The sequence below is a fragment of the Megascapheus bottae genome, chromosome 11, assembly GCF_031878675.1.
Source record: "Megascapheus bottae isolate mThoBot1 chromosome 11, mThoBot2.hap1, whole genome shotgun sequence".
Taxonomy (NCBI): Eukaryota; Metazoa; Chordata; class Mammalia; order Rodentia; family Geomyidae; genus Megascapheus; species Megascapheus bottae.
Genome location: NC_143519.1, coordinates 33,255,705 through 33,270,939, shown reverse-complemented (window position 1 = coordinate 33,270,939; position 15,235 = coordinate 33,255,705). Strand labels below are relative to the sequence as shown.

At 34.7% G+C, this 15,235-nt stretch overlaps 1 protein-coding gene across 4 annotated transcripts in view; it reads left to right on the top strand.

Annotated features, from left to right (window-relative positions):
- Tdrd3 (tudor domain containing 3) overlaps nucleotides 1–14,198 on the top strand; it is a 103,811-nt gene extending 89,613 nt beyond the window's left edge. For 3 of the 4 annotated variants that reach the window (XM_090342063.1, XM_090342059.1, XM_090342058.1), the window contains 2 exons: nucleotides 8,772–8,897; nucleotides 13,946–14,198. In XM_090342063.1, coding sequence (XP_090198189.1) covers nucleotides 8,772–8,888 — 117 coding nt within the window. In that variant the 3' untranslated portion in view covers nucleotides 8,889–8,897; nucleotides 13,946–14,198. Of the gene's footprint in view, nucleotides 1–7,007; nucleotides 7,049–8,771; nucleotides 8,898–13,945 lie in introns of those variants that run through there. The other variant, XM_090342062.1, reaches the window with a different exon arrangement.
- Nucleotides 14,199–15,235: the final 1,037 nt, after the last annotated feature.

Here is a 15,235-nt window from a genome sequence, read left to right as displayed (position 1 = left end):
TTTTTGGTAATTAGACATGAATTGGGAGTTAAATATGATAATTGTGTTTGTTATCTTGGGGTTTTACTTGCTAAAAGGTTAGCAATTGTCTTCTTTTTTTGTAAGTCTCATGTTCTTTATTTATAAGTAAGGAAGAGAAAATATCAGCAATTTTTTATAACTATCATTTATATTTCACATTAAGTCTCCCATCCTCATGCTTTTTCAACCTTTATTTTATGAACATGACATGATTTTTTGCTGATTCAGTTTTTAAAATGTATATTACTCATCACTGTAGATTGTATCTTTTTATTTCATTCAGTTATATAAAATCCATTGTGCGAGTGTTTTATTAGATTACAAAGCAGTCTTATATTAAAATGTACTAATTCCTTTCAGAGAAAGAAATAGCTCATCTTGTTATAGTAGCTAAAAATTTAAGATGTAAAAATGGTATAAATTGAAAGTGAAATGTGAAATAGCCTCTTGTGACTAGTGCTTATCTGTCTTAATTGTAAGATATTCAAGATATTCCAAAAGATATTTGCTCATCTAGCATATTGTAGAATACATTAGCTTTTGTGAAGATAGATTTTAAATTTATAAACAGACATAGAGGCATATGTATGTCCCATTATAAGTCAGTACTGGTTAAATATTCTATTACTTTTAAATATTCTTTTTAACTGGCTTTTTATGTCATTTGCTTAAATTTTAAGATTGAAGTCAAAATATTTGAAGAGATTATGTTTATTTTCAACTTTGTATTTTATGCAAAATGTCTAACTTTTGATTGATCTGTTCAGTTTGCTCCTTTGCTTATTTCCCCCCTTTCTTTTGTCCTTTTTATCTGTTTTTCTTTATATGTACAAAGATTGTTTTATAAGAAAAGCAAAAGTGGATAAAATAACATGAATCATGATGTGACCCCTTTGTTTTTGTGTATATTTTTTCAGAGCCTCGTGCTTGCTAACCAGGCCCATTATTTCTTTGGCTATTTCATTCTCTGTTTTTGATACAGAATCTGGGACAGTGTGTGCTACAGTTCTGTTTGCGTTTACTCACATTACTTGGATGACAAGCATGCACCATCACATCCGTGTCATTGGTTGAGATGGAATCTTGAGAACATCTTTTTATCTTTTGGTCATTTCATTCTCTGTATCTGATATGGAATCTGGGACAGTTTATACTATAATTCTATGTGTGCTTCCCCGTGTCACTTGGATGACAGGCATCCATCATCACATCCTGGTCTTTAGCTGAGATGGAATCTGAAAACATCTTTTTCTCTGGCTGGTCTCCAACTGCCACCCTCCCCACACCACCTTTCACTTCATGAGTGGCTAGGATTATAGGCTTGGGCCACTGTATCTGGCTTTTGCATCATTTTTGAACTGTTGAAAAAATTAGAAGAAGGCAAGTGGCAGGTCTCCAATTTTTTTTACTTTTTAATCTACAGTAGCAATTTGAGAAATATTTTGGGTAAGTAGATATAATAATAATAATAATAATAATAATAATAATAGAGTATTAGTAGAATAATGGCCAACATCCATTGCTTATTTAGTAATAATTTTGCAAGACACCTCATATATCATTACTATTTTCAACATTTAAAAAATTGAGATGAATTAAGATGCCTAGAATGTGATGAACTCTCAACCAGACCCAGATATAGTTTAAGAGATGGAACGCTTAAATGTTAATGGTAGAATACAGTATTTCTCAAGGAAATCCTCAAGGAGACTGATGTCTCTATTGAAATCTGTTTAAATATTAGCTAAAAGCAGGCAGTGAGCTTTTAAAGAGGTACACATTTAGACAAGTAATGTATTCACTCTTGGGCTTTAACTGTAGTATTTCAATGCATATGGTAATTGTTAAATGATACTTACGGTACATTTAAGGTTGAAGACATTCATTTATGCAGAAACGACCACAGGACCATAAAGACATTATACTAAATAAAATAGGACTCATGTGTATGATTTCACTTACATAGGTATAAAGATAGTGTTTCCAGGAAGAATAATTTGATAAAAATGGGAAAATACTTGTTAAAGGATAAAGATGTGTGAGATCTGGAAATGTTGTGGGATTTGGCGACTGCATTATGTCTGTAGAATTTCCTGAGAGGGTATATCTTCAGATCTTGTAACAAAGCACCGGGGCAAAAATAGGAAAAAATAGTTATCTATGGGACAATAAGTATGTTTGTTAGCTTGATTGTTTCATAATGTATTCATATAGCAAACATCAGGTAGCGTGCCTTAAGTATATAAAAATCCTATATGTCAAATATAACTCAATGAAGTAAAAATTTAAAGTAAAAATTTGGCCATGGGAAAATTAATAGAAAATTAAGGAAAACTGTGCAAAACAAGAATTGTAAATAATACTACATGATATAATAAAAAAGACTAGGTACACAATCTAGGGCTCTTACTAAATCATGACCATTTTTGTTTATAATCTGACTCTGATGATAAAATGGTTTCTTCTGTAAAATGGTTTGATTAAGAAATCAAAACATTACTGCAAAAATTGGATGAGCTAATGTGAAAAGTACCAGGCACATAAAAGAATAAGTAACTATTCTCCCTCTTTTTTTGTACTTCAAATTATAAGTAAATTCAGATGTGTTTTTTGAATGAAAGAGAGTAACTTTTATCATTTGGAATTGAATAAGGCTAACTCCTGTAGGCTGTTTTCCCCTATTTTTTTTTCTAATTGATAGCTCTTTGTTTTTTTTTTAATTTTTTTTATTGTAATTAGTAAAAGGGTTACATGATATTTGCCAGATAGAAGGTGCATTAATTTGCATACATTGATACCCTTTCACATGTCAGCTCTTTGATAGCTGAATTGTCATAAATATCTAAACTGCCAAAGGTAGCTTCTTCTCTTTGTGATGATAATTAGATAGAATATCGTACTGATGTCAGACTAAGGGATAGTATGTTGTCTGCTTTTACTGTCCTTTGAAAATTCAGTTTTTGTCCCTCTTTAAAATTTAGTTGTCTTACTTACATTATGTTATAATTGAAAGTACCAAGAATAAAACCCGTGATTTAGGTTTTCTAATGATTTCATGACAGCCTTCAGAATTAAAAGTAGTTTTAATTTAATGTTGCCTTTAGAAAATACAGTTTTTATAAAGTAAAAAATCAGACTCTTAGAGAAATGCTCTATAGGCTTCTTGAAAGTCTGTACAACAATATAGGAATTATGGAGCGGCATCCATGCATTTTGGAATGGTCATCTGGTAATCAGATTTGTATCTGAACCTTTTTCACAAAATGTTCGCTAGACAATGTATATAAAAAATTATGATTTTAGAATTCCTCTGAGTGAAGGGGAAGTATTTTTCCCATTACACTTATTATTTTATTCATTGCTATAGAAACTAAGATAAATTATCCTTACCAAAAGTTTGCTATATTTGATCATCTTTTCTAATAGATTACTCATGTTAATGACTCCTGAGAATTTTTCCCACAAGTAAATACGTAAGGTGACTTTTTCTACCCAAGGTCACATTTGGTTTATGGGAGTGAAGAGTAAGATTTAAAATTTCCCTTTGGTTAAAAGCAAAAGGGAAAGGCCTGTGTTCCATTCATGTTCTTTTACCAGCTCAATTCCATGTATTAGCCAAGTGTTCTACCTAACAGGTTTACAATATGTAGTGAAGGTTGAGTTAGGTAGCATTCATAATTTTTGTACCTTGAGAGTTACAAGGCTCAGTGGCACTGAAGACATTGCAAAAGTGCCCACTTTAAACTGAAATTAGCTATCTTATGCTGGTGTTTTATATAAAATTACACAGTGCTGCATTTACTAGCAAAATAAAAAATAAATCCACTTCACTAAATAATCTATAATCCTCCCTCTAGTTCTGAAATTCATATCTGTGTTTTTCCCTCTCACTAAGTAGAAGCACAGAAAAGGCAGCTAGTAATGTGAACCACCAACCCAATTAATAGAGTCAACAGACACATAAAGAAATGCATTACCTCTCTGGTCGTAAAGAAAATGCAAACCAAAATAACACTGAGATTTCACTTCACCCTAGTTAGAATGGCTATTTTCAAGAAAACTAACAACAGCAGATGCTGCTGAGGATGTGGCCAAAAGGGAACCCTAATATACTGGTTGTGGAAATTCAAAATTGCTTAACAACTCTGAAAAGCAATATGGAGGTTACTTAAAAAAAAAAAAAACAAACTAAACAAACAGTAAAGACACCAATAAAACCAGAATCACCTATTCATCATAGTCGAAGTATGGAATCAGCACCACAAATGCCTCCCAGTGGTTAAATGGATCAAGTAATTGTATGGAAATGCTATATATATTATATGTGGTATGTATATGTGTATTATATGTTATATGTGTGTACATGTGTATATACCATAGTTTCTTGATCCATTTATATGTGTACGATCCATGTGTATTGTATTGATCCTATATGTATTTGCACAGTCAAGTTTTACAGCTCGATAGAATGATATTGCATCATTTGCAAAGAAATGGAAGGGCCTGGAGAAAAGTGTTAAGTGAAGTAAATCCTGCCCATAGAGACAGTATTGCATGTTTTCTCTCATGTGTGGAAGGTTGAATTAGTTTATAAACACAGAAGTAAGTATGTTGGGTAAGGTAGGTGTATACAAATGTGTTGACCGAAATAAAGTAGGTTGAGGAGAGAACACAAGCAGTAGACTTTCTTAGAAAAGGAAAGTCAACATTGCACAAGATGGACCCCAAATGGATACTTGAAAAAATGGGGTACAGTAAAGGGAAGAGGGAGTAAAGAAATGAAGAAAAGAATGGAGGAGAATAAAGTAAAAAAAAAAATCCATGTATCTACTACAGGATTAAGAAAAATGAGGGCATGGGGTGTGTTGGATAGGTGAGAATGTTCACAGTCATTAAAAAAAAAAAAGCTAGATGAATGATGGCTCACACCTTTAATCCTAGCTACTGAGGAAGCTGAGATTTGGGGATTGCAGTTCAAAGCCAGCTGGGGCAAAAAAGTCTGAGACTCATCTCCATTTAGCCATAGAAAACTGGAAATGGTGCAAAGTTGTAGAGTGCAAGTCTTGGGTAAAAAAAGCTCATGGGCAGCAGCCAGGCCCTGAGTTCAAGCCCCACTATTGATAACAGAAAATGTCCAAAACAGAGGGAACTAGGAGTGATGGTCTGGAAAACTTTGAACCTAAACTTTCTAAATTTTAGATTTGTTTTCAGACCACCTTGGTGATTAAGAATAGGAAGTTTTATTTGCTTGGCTCAGGGAGTATGAACCTTAACAGTGCTGGCTTTAAAACTGGATAAATCTTTGTGGTATGAGCAGTCTCATAAGTTACAGCATGTTCAGCATCATCTGTTTATCTGTTAGATGCTGAAACAGTTCCCTTTAAGCACTGCCTAATGTCCCCTGCGTGAGAAATACTCGTCAGTTGAGAAGCATTGCACACCCTGTTCCTTACAGTATTTTGTTTGTATGCCTAGCTGCACTCCTCTTTAATATTTGTGGAACAGAGAATCTATTATGTAAATACTTCATGGCTTTGCAGCAATATGTTCCATGTTCCAAGTGACTCATTTACAAGGAACTTTAGTAACACATCTTATTTCTAAGTTGGGAATACATTGTTGGTCTGTGTTCTCCAGATATAGTGTATACCAATAAAAAGATAAAGATGTGTGGCAGGAAAGGTGTAATTATGTCTATCAAATATGATTTTATCAATGAAGTTATCCATCTCATTTTCTCATTGCTTTATGTTCTATTCTGTTTCAAAATTTGAGTTCATTTATACTTGTTGCAAGCATAATTTTACATTTTTTGGTATCTTATAAAAAGAGAGCAATGGACTATTTGCTGACATTGGTATGAAAAGAGCTCATTTTGAATGTCAGGTTGTATCTGATAATATGGATAGTGAGCAAAAGCTTGAGTTCTAAGAAAATGTTTATAGGTCTCAAAAGCTTATGTGAAAATAACATTTGACATCCCCATTGTCTACAGGTTATCACAAATCTTAGAAGGAACCTGCCTGACAGTCAGAAACAGAATGGGCTTGGTCAAGACTCTCTAATGAGATCTGTGGTTTGGGAAACCCACTTTATCTCTCTGGGATAACAGATAGATCCATGAACTCTAGAGGGATTGTCTAGGTGGCCTTAGCATTTTTCCAGCTAACATGTCAGATCTTTACAAATGTGCACATGGACTATAAAAATGTGCACAGTTTTTGATCTGTAACACCATGGAAACCTAAAGGGAAAAAATGAGAAAGGCTAGAAGAGCAGCTGTAGAAGAATTTCATCCAAACACAGGGAAAAAGAACCTGATCTATGAAGTTGAACTACAGAATCTCACACACACACACACACACACACACACACACACACACCCCTGAAACAATGCTAAAAAAAAAAAAGTGGCTATAGACTAGATGAAGTACTTGTAATTAGATTTTTTTCCCATGGCTCTTCTGTGGGGAGAATTTAGAAGTTAAAAAGCAAAACTTATGCCTTGGACACCAATTGTAAACAGAAATATCAGATTTTTTTGTTTTACTTTCACTTTGTATAAAAGATTGTGAAGATATCAAATAAAAGGAAAGAATTCTCATGGTCACTCATCTCTAAACATTATCTAATTGGCTTTGGCTAGTATGGTCTGTGAGTTTTTTTAAATGATTTTATTTTTATTAGGCAGTCACTTAGAAATGCAATATCTTACTTCTGTTGCTGTTGATTATTAGTAAAGGACAGAATTTCATGTGCTTTCCAGCCCATTCTGCACTGAATATAGAGAAAAAATGACGTTCCATTCCAGTTGCTGAAATAATTACTTCTTGCCGTGGTACCAAATATATATTTTGCCCTTTGCAGTTAATATGTAAAGCATTAAATATTTTTTTATTGTTGGGTTAATGTATAAAGGGGTTACAGTTACATTCAAATATCTTTTATCGTAAAATATAATATCTGCTTTTCAAAATTATCTACAGCACGGTACACTTATTCAGAACAGTGACTAGAATAAGGAAAAGTAAGTCCTTTTTTGAATACTTGTATTTCTTTCTTCTCTGTTTTTTCTTCCCCTCCAATTTATTTCTTTTTGTTTTCATTTTTGAGACAAGTTCTCGCCATGTAGCCCAGGCTTTCCTCTAAGTCAAACTTCCTAATGAGCCTCCTTCCTCAGCCTTCCCCGTTTTGGGATTGCAGGCACATTCTACCCAACTTGGCTCTTCCTACATTTTAATTGCTTTGCTAAGTTATAGACCTATTGTCTGACACTTCTAAGCACATTCACATTGACTGCCGAAAAGGTAATATAGGGGAAGAAAGTTTATCAGAAATTTGTCTTTAAAAAGGTAGCTGTTGAATTATATATCATACTTTGTCAGATTTCACCATTCTCATTTATGGCATGGTAGGCATTTGAAGATGATCCTTAATGTTTGGCTATAGGCTTATTTCTTTTAGATCTATAATTAAAGATTTAAGCAGCAGTGTTTAAATACAAATTCCAAATTTATCTTATTTGTCTTAGAAGTATTGGAGAAAAGTAATAAAGTTTTCCTGGGCTTATGCTTTTCTGGACTACAGTATCAAAAGATACAGTGATAATAATGATTCTTTCTTAAGAATAGGATTGAGGATGTCTAATAGTGAGAATTATGTTTATGAAAATTACCAAATATTACTGCTAAAAAACAGGATTTGCTCAAACTGCTCTTACATTATTTCATATGTCTTTAGGGAAAGAATATTCAAAGATAAAATGAAGAGGATATAGAAAGAATAAATTTCCAAAATCATGCAAATTGTTATACTCTGATAATTCACTTGGAACTTAAATTCTGTAAAGTGGATGATAATTGAAAGCTAATTTTTCCATGTCTAGGTGGGCATATATTTCATAGCTGAATTAATTTAAAAATAACAAAACAGGTGGCTGCATTCAGTAAGAAACCAGTGTCTTGGCTATATTTTGTTGCTCAGTCCTTTTCAAATATTATAGTTAACTGTACTCTTCTATGTTCATTTTAATCTGCTTATCCTAATTTCCCCATGCTATTCCTTGAGCTGGTTAATTTACCCCTTCAGAAAGAAAGAAAATGAAGGAAAAAAATCTTTTACTATAGTGATATCTGTATCTTGCATGAATCTTTCTTTATAGATGTAAATTATATGCCTCTTCTTCCATTCCAATTTATTGTTTGTTCTGTCTTTAGATGTAAGGTTCTTGATGTTGGGAATTTCATCAGATGAGGACAGCTGGTGGACATTATTTGGCTCTTCAATCATTTTGCCATATCTTAACCAAGACTCCTCTCTATGATAAATACACAAAAATATTCAGAAGGCCGAATAATCAAGAAAATTAATTTTGTAATAATTGATCATCTATGTCCTTACCACATTCCATATTGTATTATTTGATGGGATAATCATGCTATTATTGGGAAATAGTTTTATTTTTTAGAATTAAATCTGAGTCTTGTCTTAACTTCTATAAATTATATTCTTCTATTACTAAGGATCGAAAGAATTTCAGCAATGTCAGTACCTTTTTCCCTGCTTTTTTTCTTTTTTCTTTTGTTTTGTTTTTAAATGGTTCCCTTTGTCTCCTCTATTGCAAAAATTTGATATATTCAAATATCTGGGTACCTTGTGAAGAAATATTAAGATGGGAACCATAAATTCTACATAGCTTAAGAAACCCGGAGTGGTTTTGAACGTGTTGAATCATTACTCTCTACAAATAGGAAGAAGAAGACACCTATGACCAAACTCTTGAATTCCGAAGAGGAGGTGATGGCCAGCCAAGAAGATCTACTCGGCCAACTCAGCAGTTTTATCAACCACCCCGGGCTCGAAACTGATAGGAAAAGGTAATGTTGACATTGCAAAGTGGCTTCCATATAAACAAAGATGTACTTCATGTTGAGGATGTAAGTCTTAACAGTTATGATATTTCACAGTATATAGAGAACAAACTGATTGTATAAAACAACCTGTGATTATAAAATATTTGATCTTACACCATAGTTACATATATCCTTTCTATCAAATTTTTCTTACAAATGCTGTTTCCAATCTTTTTTTTTGCCAGTTGTGGGCCTTGAACTCAGGACCTGAGCACTGTTTTTGGACGTTTCTCAAGGCTAAAGCCCTACCACTTGAGCCCCAGCACCACTTCCAGCTTTTTTCTACGTATGTGGTGCCAAGGAATCGAATCCTGGTCTTCGTGCATGCTAGGCAAGCACTCTACCACTAGGCCAAACTCAACCTTTTTTATTTTCCTCTATACTTTATCTTCTTGTTTGAAGGTGAATGACAGAATATGAAATAAACTTCAGAAGCAAAAATATATAAATGACATAAATAGAAAATGAATGAAGGACTAGGGAATCAACCTAGAATATTGTGATATTGAGTCCATTTTTAATAGCTTAAGTTACTTCCATTTTTTTTGCCAGTCCTGGGGCTTCAGCCGGTGCTCAGGGCCTGAGCATTGTGCTTGGGCTTTTTCTCAAGGCTAGTGCCCTGACACTTCAACCACAGCCCCATTTCTAGCTATTCTACATATGTGGTAACAAGGAATCAAACCTGGGTCTTGTGCATGCTAGACAAGCACTCTACCACTAGGCCAAACTCCCAGCCCCATTTTTTATGGAAAAGGAAATATTCTGCATAGTGTGTTCTTGGGAGTTAAAGACAACACAATTATTTAGTGAAATGTAATTTCAGAGTCATATGTTGTTGATCCAGAAGCTTTCATGCTAGAATTTCATGAAGAGAGTTTCTGTCTGGCCCTGGTGGTTCACATCTGGTATCTTAGTGAGATCATCCCCTCTATACATTACCCCAACAATAAAACTCAATTTAAAAAAAAAAAAGAAAGAAAAAAAGACTGAGATCTGAAGTTTGTGGTTAAAATTCAGATCAAGGGGGCCAGGAGTGTAGATTAGTGGTAGAATGCTTGCCTAGCATGCAAGAAGCCCTAGGTTCAATTCCCCAGTACCACATACACAGAAAAAGCTTGTAGTGGTATTGTGGCTCAAGTGGGAGAGTGCTCGCCTTGAGAAAGCCCAAGGACAGTGCCCAGGCCCTGAGTTCAGACACCAGGACTGGCAAAAAAAAAAAAAAAAAATCCAGACCATGTAGAAGAGTCCATGAAACTCTTATCTCCAAATAACCAGGGGAAAAAAAGCTGGACTGGCGGTGTCCCTCAAGTAGTATCTATAGAAAAAGTAGTAGTAGCTATAGAAAAAGTAGTAGCTATACAATAGCAGCACAATAATTTCCATAATTTTGGAAATTTATCTTCCTCTCCTCCTCACATTATTGTTCACTTTTCTTTACCCAAAGACTGCTTTCCCATATGAATATATGAAATAATTTAAGAGATTGAGTTCTACTCTTCAAATTTGTACAGGTGTATTTGTTGTAATTTCACCTAATAAAAAGGGGAAAATATCAAGGTAGATTGATCAAATCCTATTTTTTTTAGAAATGGTATTTGACATTTTCATAATTCTCACTATTAGATATCCTCTATAGTATTCTTAAGACAGAATCATTATCCCCATTTTATATAAAGGATACTGAAGTCCAGGAATGTGTAAGTCCAGGAAAGCTTTATCACTTTCCCCTAATACTTCTGAGATAGATAAGACAAATTTGGGGTTTGAATTTAAATACTGCTGTTTAAATCTTTTATGTCTCAATATGGATCTAAAACAGTAAGTCAGCTGGGTGAGGGGGCTCACACCTGTAATCCTAGCTACTCAGGAAGCTGAGATCTGAGGATCAACGTTCAAAGCCAGTTCCCACACAAAGACCTTGAGACTCTTATCACCAATTAACCTCTAGAAAAACGGAAGTGGCACTGAGGCTTAAGGGGTAGGATGGTAGCCTTGAGCTGAAGAGCTCAAGGACAGCACCAAGAGTCCAAGCCCCAGGACTGATGAAGAAAACCCAAAATCAAAAATAAAAATAAAAACAAACACATCTTTACAGGCCTAACATTGTAAAAGAGAGAATGGTAGAAGCTGTCAATATATGATGCAATAGAGAAGGATGGGATTTGGCTAGAAGTATTAAATGTTGAAAAGTCAGTGAAGCTATAGCCAGATGGAGGGAATTCTGTATCCTTCAACTTTTCTGAAGCTAAATTTTTAAAAAAAAATAGTTTGTATATTTTGTATACAGAAGTTTTTTTTTTTCCTAAAAAAAAAGAATGTTGCTTAAAACCAGTTGTAAATATAGATCTGGAATAACACTTCAGAACTGCATGTCTCATGACAAAATTCACCCTCAAAAAATAAGCCTGGGCTGGGAGTTAATCCTAGTGGTAAAGTGCTTGCCTAGCATGCATGAAGGACCCAGGTTTGATTCCTTGGTACCACATACACAGAAAAAAAGCTAGAAGTGGTGCTGTGGCTCAAGTAGTAGAGCTCTAGCCTTGAGAAAGCCCAAGGACAATGCTTAGGCCTTGAGTTCAAGTCCCAAGACTGGCAATCTAGCAATAATAATAATAATAATGCCAGACAGGATGTTGTCTTGACTGAATCAAATAATTGAATATTGTAATCTAAAAGTATCTTTAAAAAGTTTAATATATTTTCTTGAGAAAAGTTATTTTCATTTCCTCATTTCCAGTTTCTGTTACCTTAAGTATCTAAGAAAAAAATATACAAGGTAACCAAACGTTTAGTTTTTAACAAAATAAACATTAATTCTAATGAATGCTGAAATTTTTGTTTTTATTATCAAAAATTATTTAGGATAATGAGAAACACGGTACTTCCTATGATCACTTTTAAAAACTTTAATTTTAGTCTTTATGTCTTGTCTACTTGGCTAGATAACAACACCTAGAAGCTATTGTTAATTAAATCAGAGTGTTCTGACAAAAGTTTCAGGTATGTAATTTACACATTCCCTAATTGTCCTACAACAGTTTTTTCCAAGGTCTCTTCCCCAACCTGCTCCTTACCCCTTCTCCCTGTAGAGAGAGAACTAAATTTTACTGGTGACTGGTACTAAGGCCATCTATTATCAGTGACTAACAAAGCTGGAGCTATGTGGGAGTCAGTAGGGAGAAGGAGGTCTCAGCAGAATGAAGAGCAGGCCCAAGTGTGAGCAAAAGTAGTGATGAGGCAGATCTTAGACCTGAATGGAGATAGTGCTTAAATCCCAAATGTCCAGTTCCTGCATGTTCTCTTAATGTTACAGACAGCTTTGAAGGAGGAGCATGTATAAAATAGGGAAATTGTATACAGTTTTTACAGACAGTAAAACTGAACAAAACTTTGTGTATTCGGAGACATTTTAGATATGATTGGAATCATAGAAGTTAGATGCTAATTAGTAGGGTCCGCCTTGGAATTTTAGATTCACGTGTTTTATAGGGTGAAGCCCTGTGAAGATACTATAGAAGCAGGAGAATGTTTGAAAAGGGAAAGGTCCTCAGCAAGTAGTGCTCAGTGGCTCCAGTACGCCATGTAAACCCCCAATGGTTAAGAATGTAGAACTCTGTAGCTTCCGACACAAATGAGAGATTGAATTTGATATGTTTGGTACAATTATGAACTTCTGATTAGAGTGATCACATTATAAAATATTCTTTGTTGTGGGGTAGATTTTGATACCAGGAAGGAAGATAGGAAGGAGAAGAGTTAGGGGTGAAAAGAGTTGAGCGGCCAGGAGTATGGCTTAGTAATAGAATGTTTGCCTAGCTTGCACAAAGACCCACGTTCGATTCCTTGGTGCCACATACACAGAAGAAGCCAGAAGTGGTGCTATGGCTCAAGTGTTAGAGCACTAACCTTGAGGAAAGCCAAGAACAGTGCTTAGGCCCTGAGTTCAAGCCCCAGAACTAGCAAAAGAGAGGAGGGGGTGGACATGTGTAAGGAGAATTTGTAATATACATCATCAGGAAGCTCCCTAGATGCATGGAGATTAAGGCTCAGTATGTTTACCAGGTTTTGAGTTACTTTAGGCTTCCCTTCTAATTTATTATTATGAAGAATATTCTTCATAGTTTTATATTTTATCCAAATATAGAAAACATTACCTAAATATGGATATTGTGGAAGTACTACAACTTTATTTTCAAGTTTACAATGCTTAATGCCAGTTGTAAAAGATATATTTTTAAATTTTGATTTTTTTTTTTGTACATCCCTTGGCAGAACTTTTCAAATCAAGGGCAACAAAATGATTGCTAGAGAGACAGAACCCTATGATGCCAACAAGACGGCATCCTGGCAGAGAGTAGTACCCAAAGCTCTCTCTTTCTGATCCAGAGACTATTTGCTTTAGAAGTCTTAGGTATTGTTTTTGTTTGTTGTTGTTGTTTTTTTTTTTTTTTTTTTTTGCCAGTCCTGGGCATGAACTCAGGGCCTAAGCACTGTCTTTGGGCTTTCTCCAGGCTAGAGCTCTACCACTTGAGCCAAAGTACCACTTCTGGCTTTTTTCTATTTATGTGGTACTGAGGAATCAAACCTAGGTCTTTATGCATGCTAGGCAAGCCTCTACCACCAGGCCAAACTCCCCGCCCTTAGGTATTGTTTTGTATGCAGCTCTGGCCAAACATTTCTTCTTGCAAGGAGCTGAGCAAACAGAACTGGAGGATTAATCCCCATTCCTGGACCCAAACTGGAAGCAAGAAGGTCTACCAGTAGCAGAGCTATATGTCAACCATTACTAAAAGAAGAAAAAATAATTTTATTCTTTTCTTTATGTAGTACCATATGGAGATTAAGTTTACAAATTAAATATCAGTGTACTGTTTATTCTGCTTAGGATAAATTACTGTTGACACAAACACTTCACATTGAAAAATAACTTTCAGCTGAAGTGTGTCTTGACAAACTTTGACAAGTTAATCTTAGCGTCCAGTTTCATTTTCTTCTTTTCTTGTTTTAAATAGATTCTTTGGGAAGAAAGGAGTTGTTGACTGAGACATCCTTGTTAAAGCCTTGATAGACCTTCTACTTTCCTTCAGAATAAGATGCAACCATGGTGGATATTATTATTTGAAGAAAGAAGCAGGTTTTAGGGGAGGGGGAATTTCAACCTACATAAAGATTGGAAAACAAAATACTGAGTTAAATAAAGCAAATACCTTTTACAAGTGATAGGAAGAATTTTTTCTGCCATCAATAAACAATTGTGCTCTTGCATATTGTTTCACTATATGTTTTATTTGTGTAATTTTTTATCTATCTTGTTCATCTGGTGTCAACTCTTTACTAATTACCTTCTACACAATACTTGTCAAAACATATAGGAGCCTGTCTGTATCATTACAGTAATAAATAGACTTCTATAGCTTGCCACATTTCTTACACAAACAATCTGAAGCCAGTCATGGTGGCAGTCATGATACTATATGTGACAGGAAGAAGTGTTGAAAGTTGACTTATTTACAGCCCTCTCCCAGCAGCTTTTTGATGTAATTTAATTTTAAAAAACAGGTATTCTTCCTTTCAAACATGCAGTGAATCTTATATATCTGGTTGCAAATAACTAGAACTCATCTGAAACTCCTTAAACACTTAATACCTGAACTACAGTTTTAAGATTGGCTTAATTAAGTGCCTCATCCTTTGATGATGTCATGAAAGCCTAATGTGCCATCTCTCCTTCCTGCTTTCCCTAGGGTCAGCTTCATTCTAGGGCAGAGTTGCCCCATGTGGACACAGATGATTTCAAGCAACACTCAGATCTTTCAAGTCTAAGGGTAGAGTAAGGACTGCCTCCACAGGTGTGCTCAGAAGAAAAAAAACAAACTAAGCTTTTCTCCTTAGGCTACATTTCACCATTTTGTCTTTGTGTGAAATTGTAACTCCGGTGGAGTTTGTGGTTATTGTAGTCCTCACCTAAAAACCTCCCCTTTAGAAGTGCTGATGATCAGTGGGAGGGTTTGGAAGCTGAGAGCATATTTCTAGAAGCAGGAGGTACTGGTGAAGCAACCAGAATATTCATTGCAGCAAGCAAAAACTTCATTTAATGCACAAAGAGACTTTTCCTATTGTCTCAGTTTTGAGAAGCCTAGAAATAATAATTAAAAAGAAGGAGAAGGGAGGGAGAGAAAAAAGTCATTCAGGGAGGAAAAGAAAGTACAGTATTGTGGCCAAAATAATTATCATAGAGAAAGAGAAGGTCTTATGCCATCTTAAAATCTACTAATTGTTATTTTTTTAATCCACAATTAATG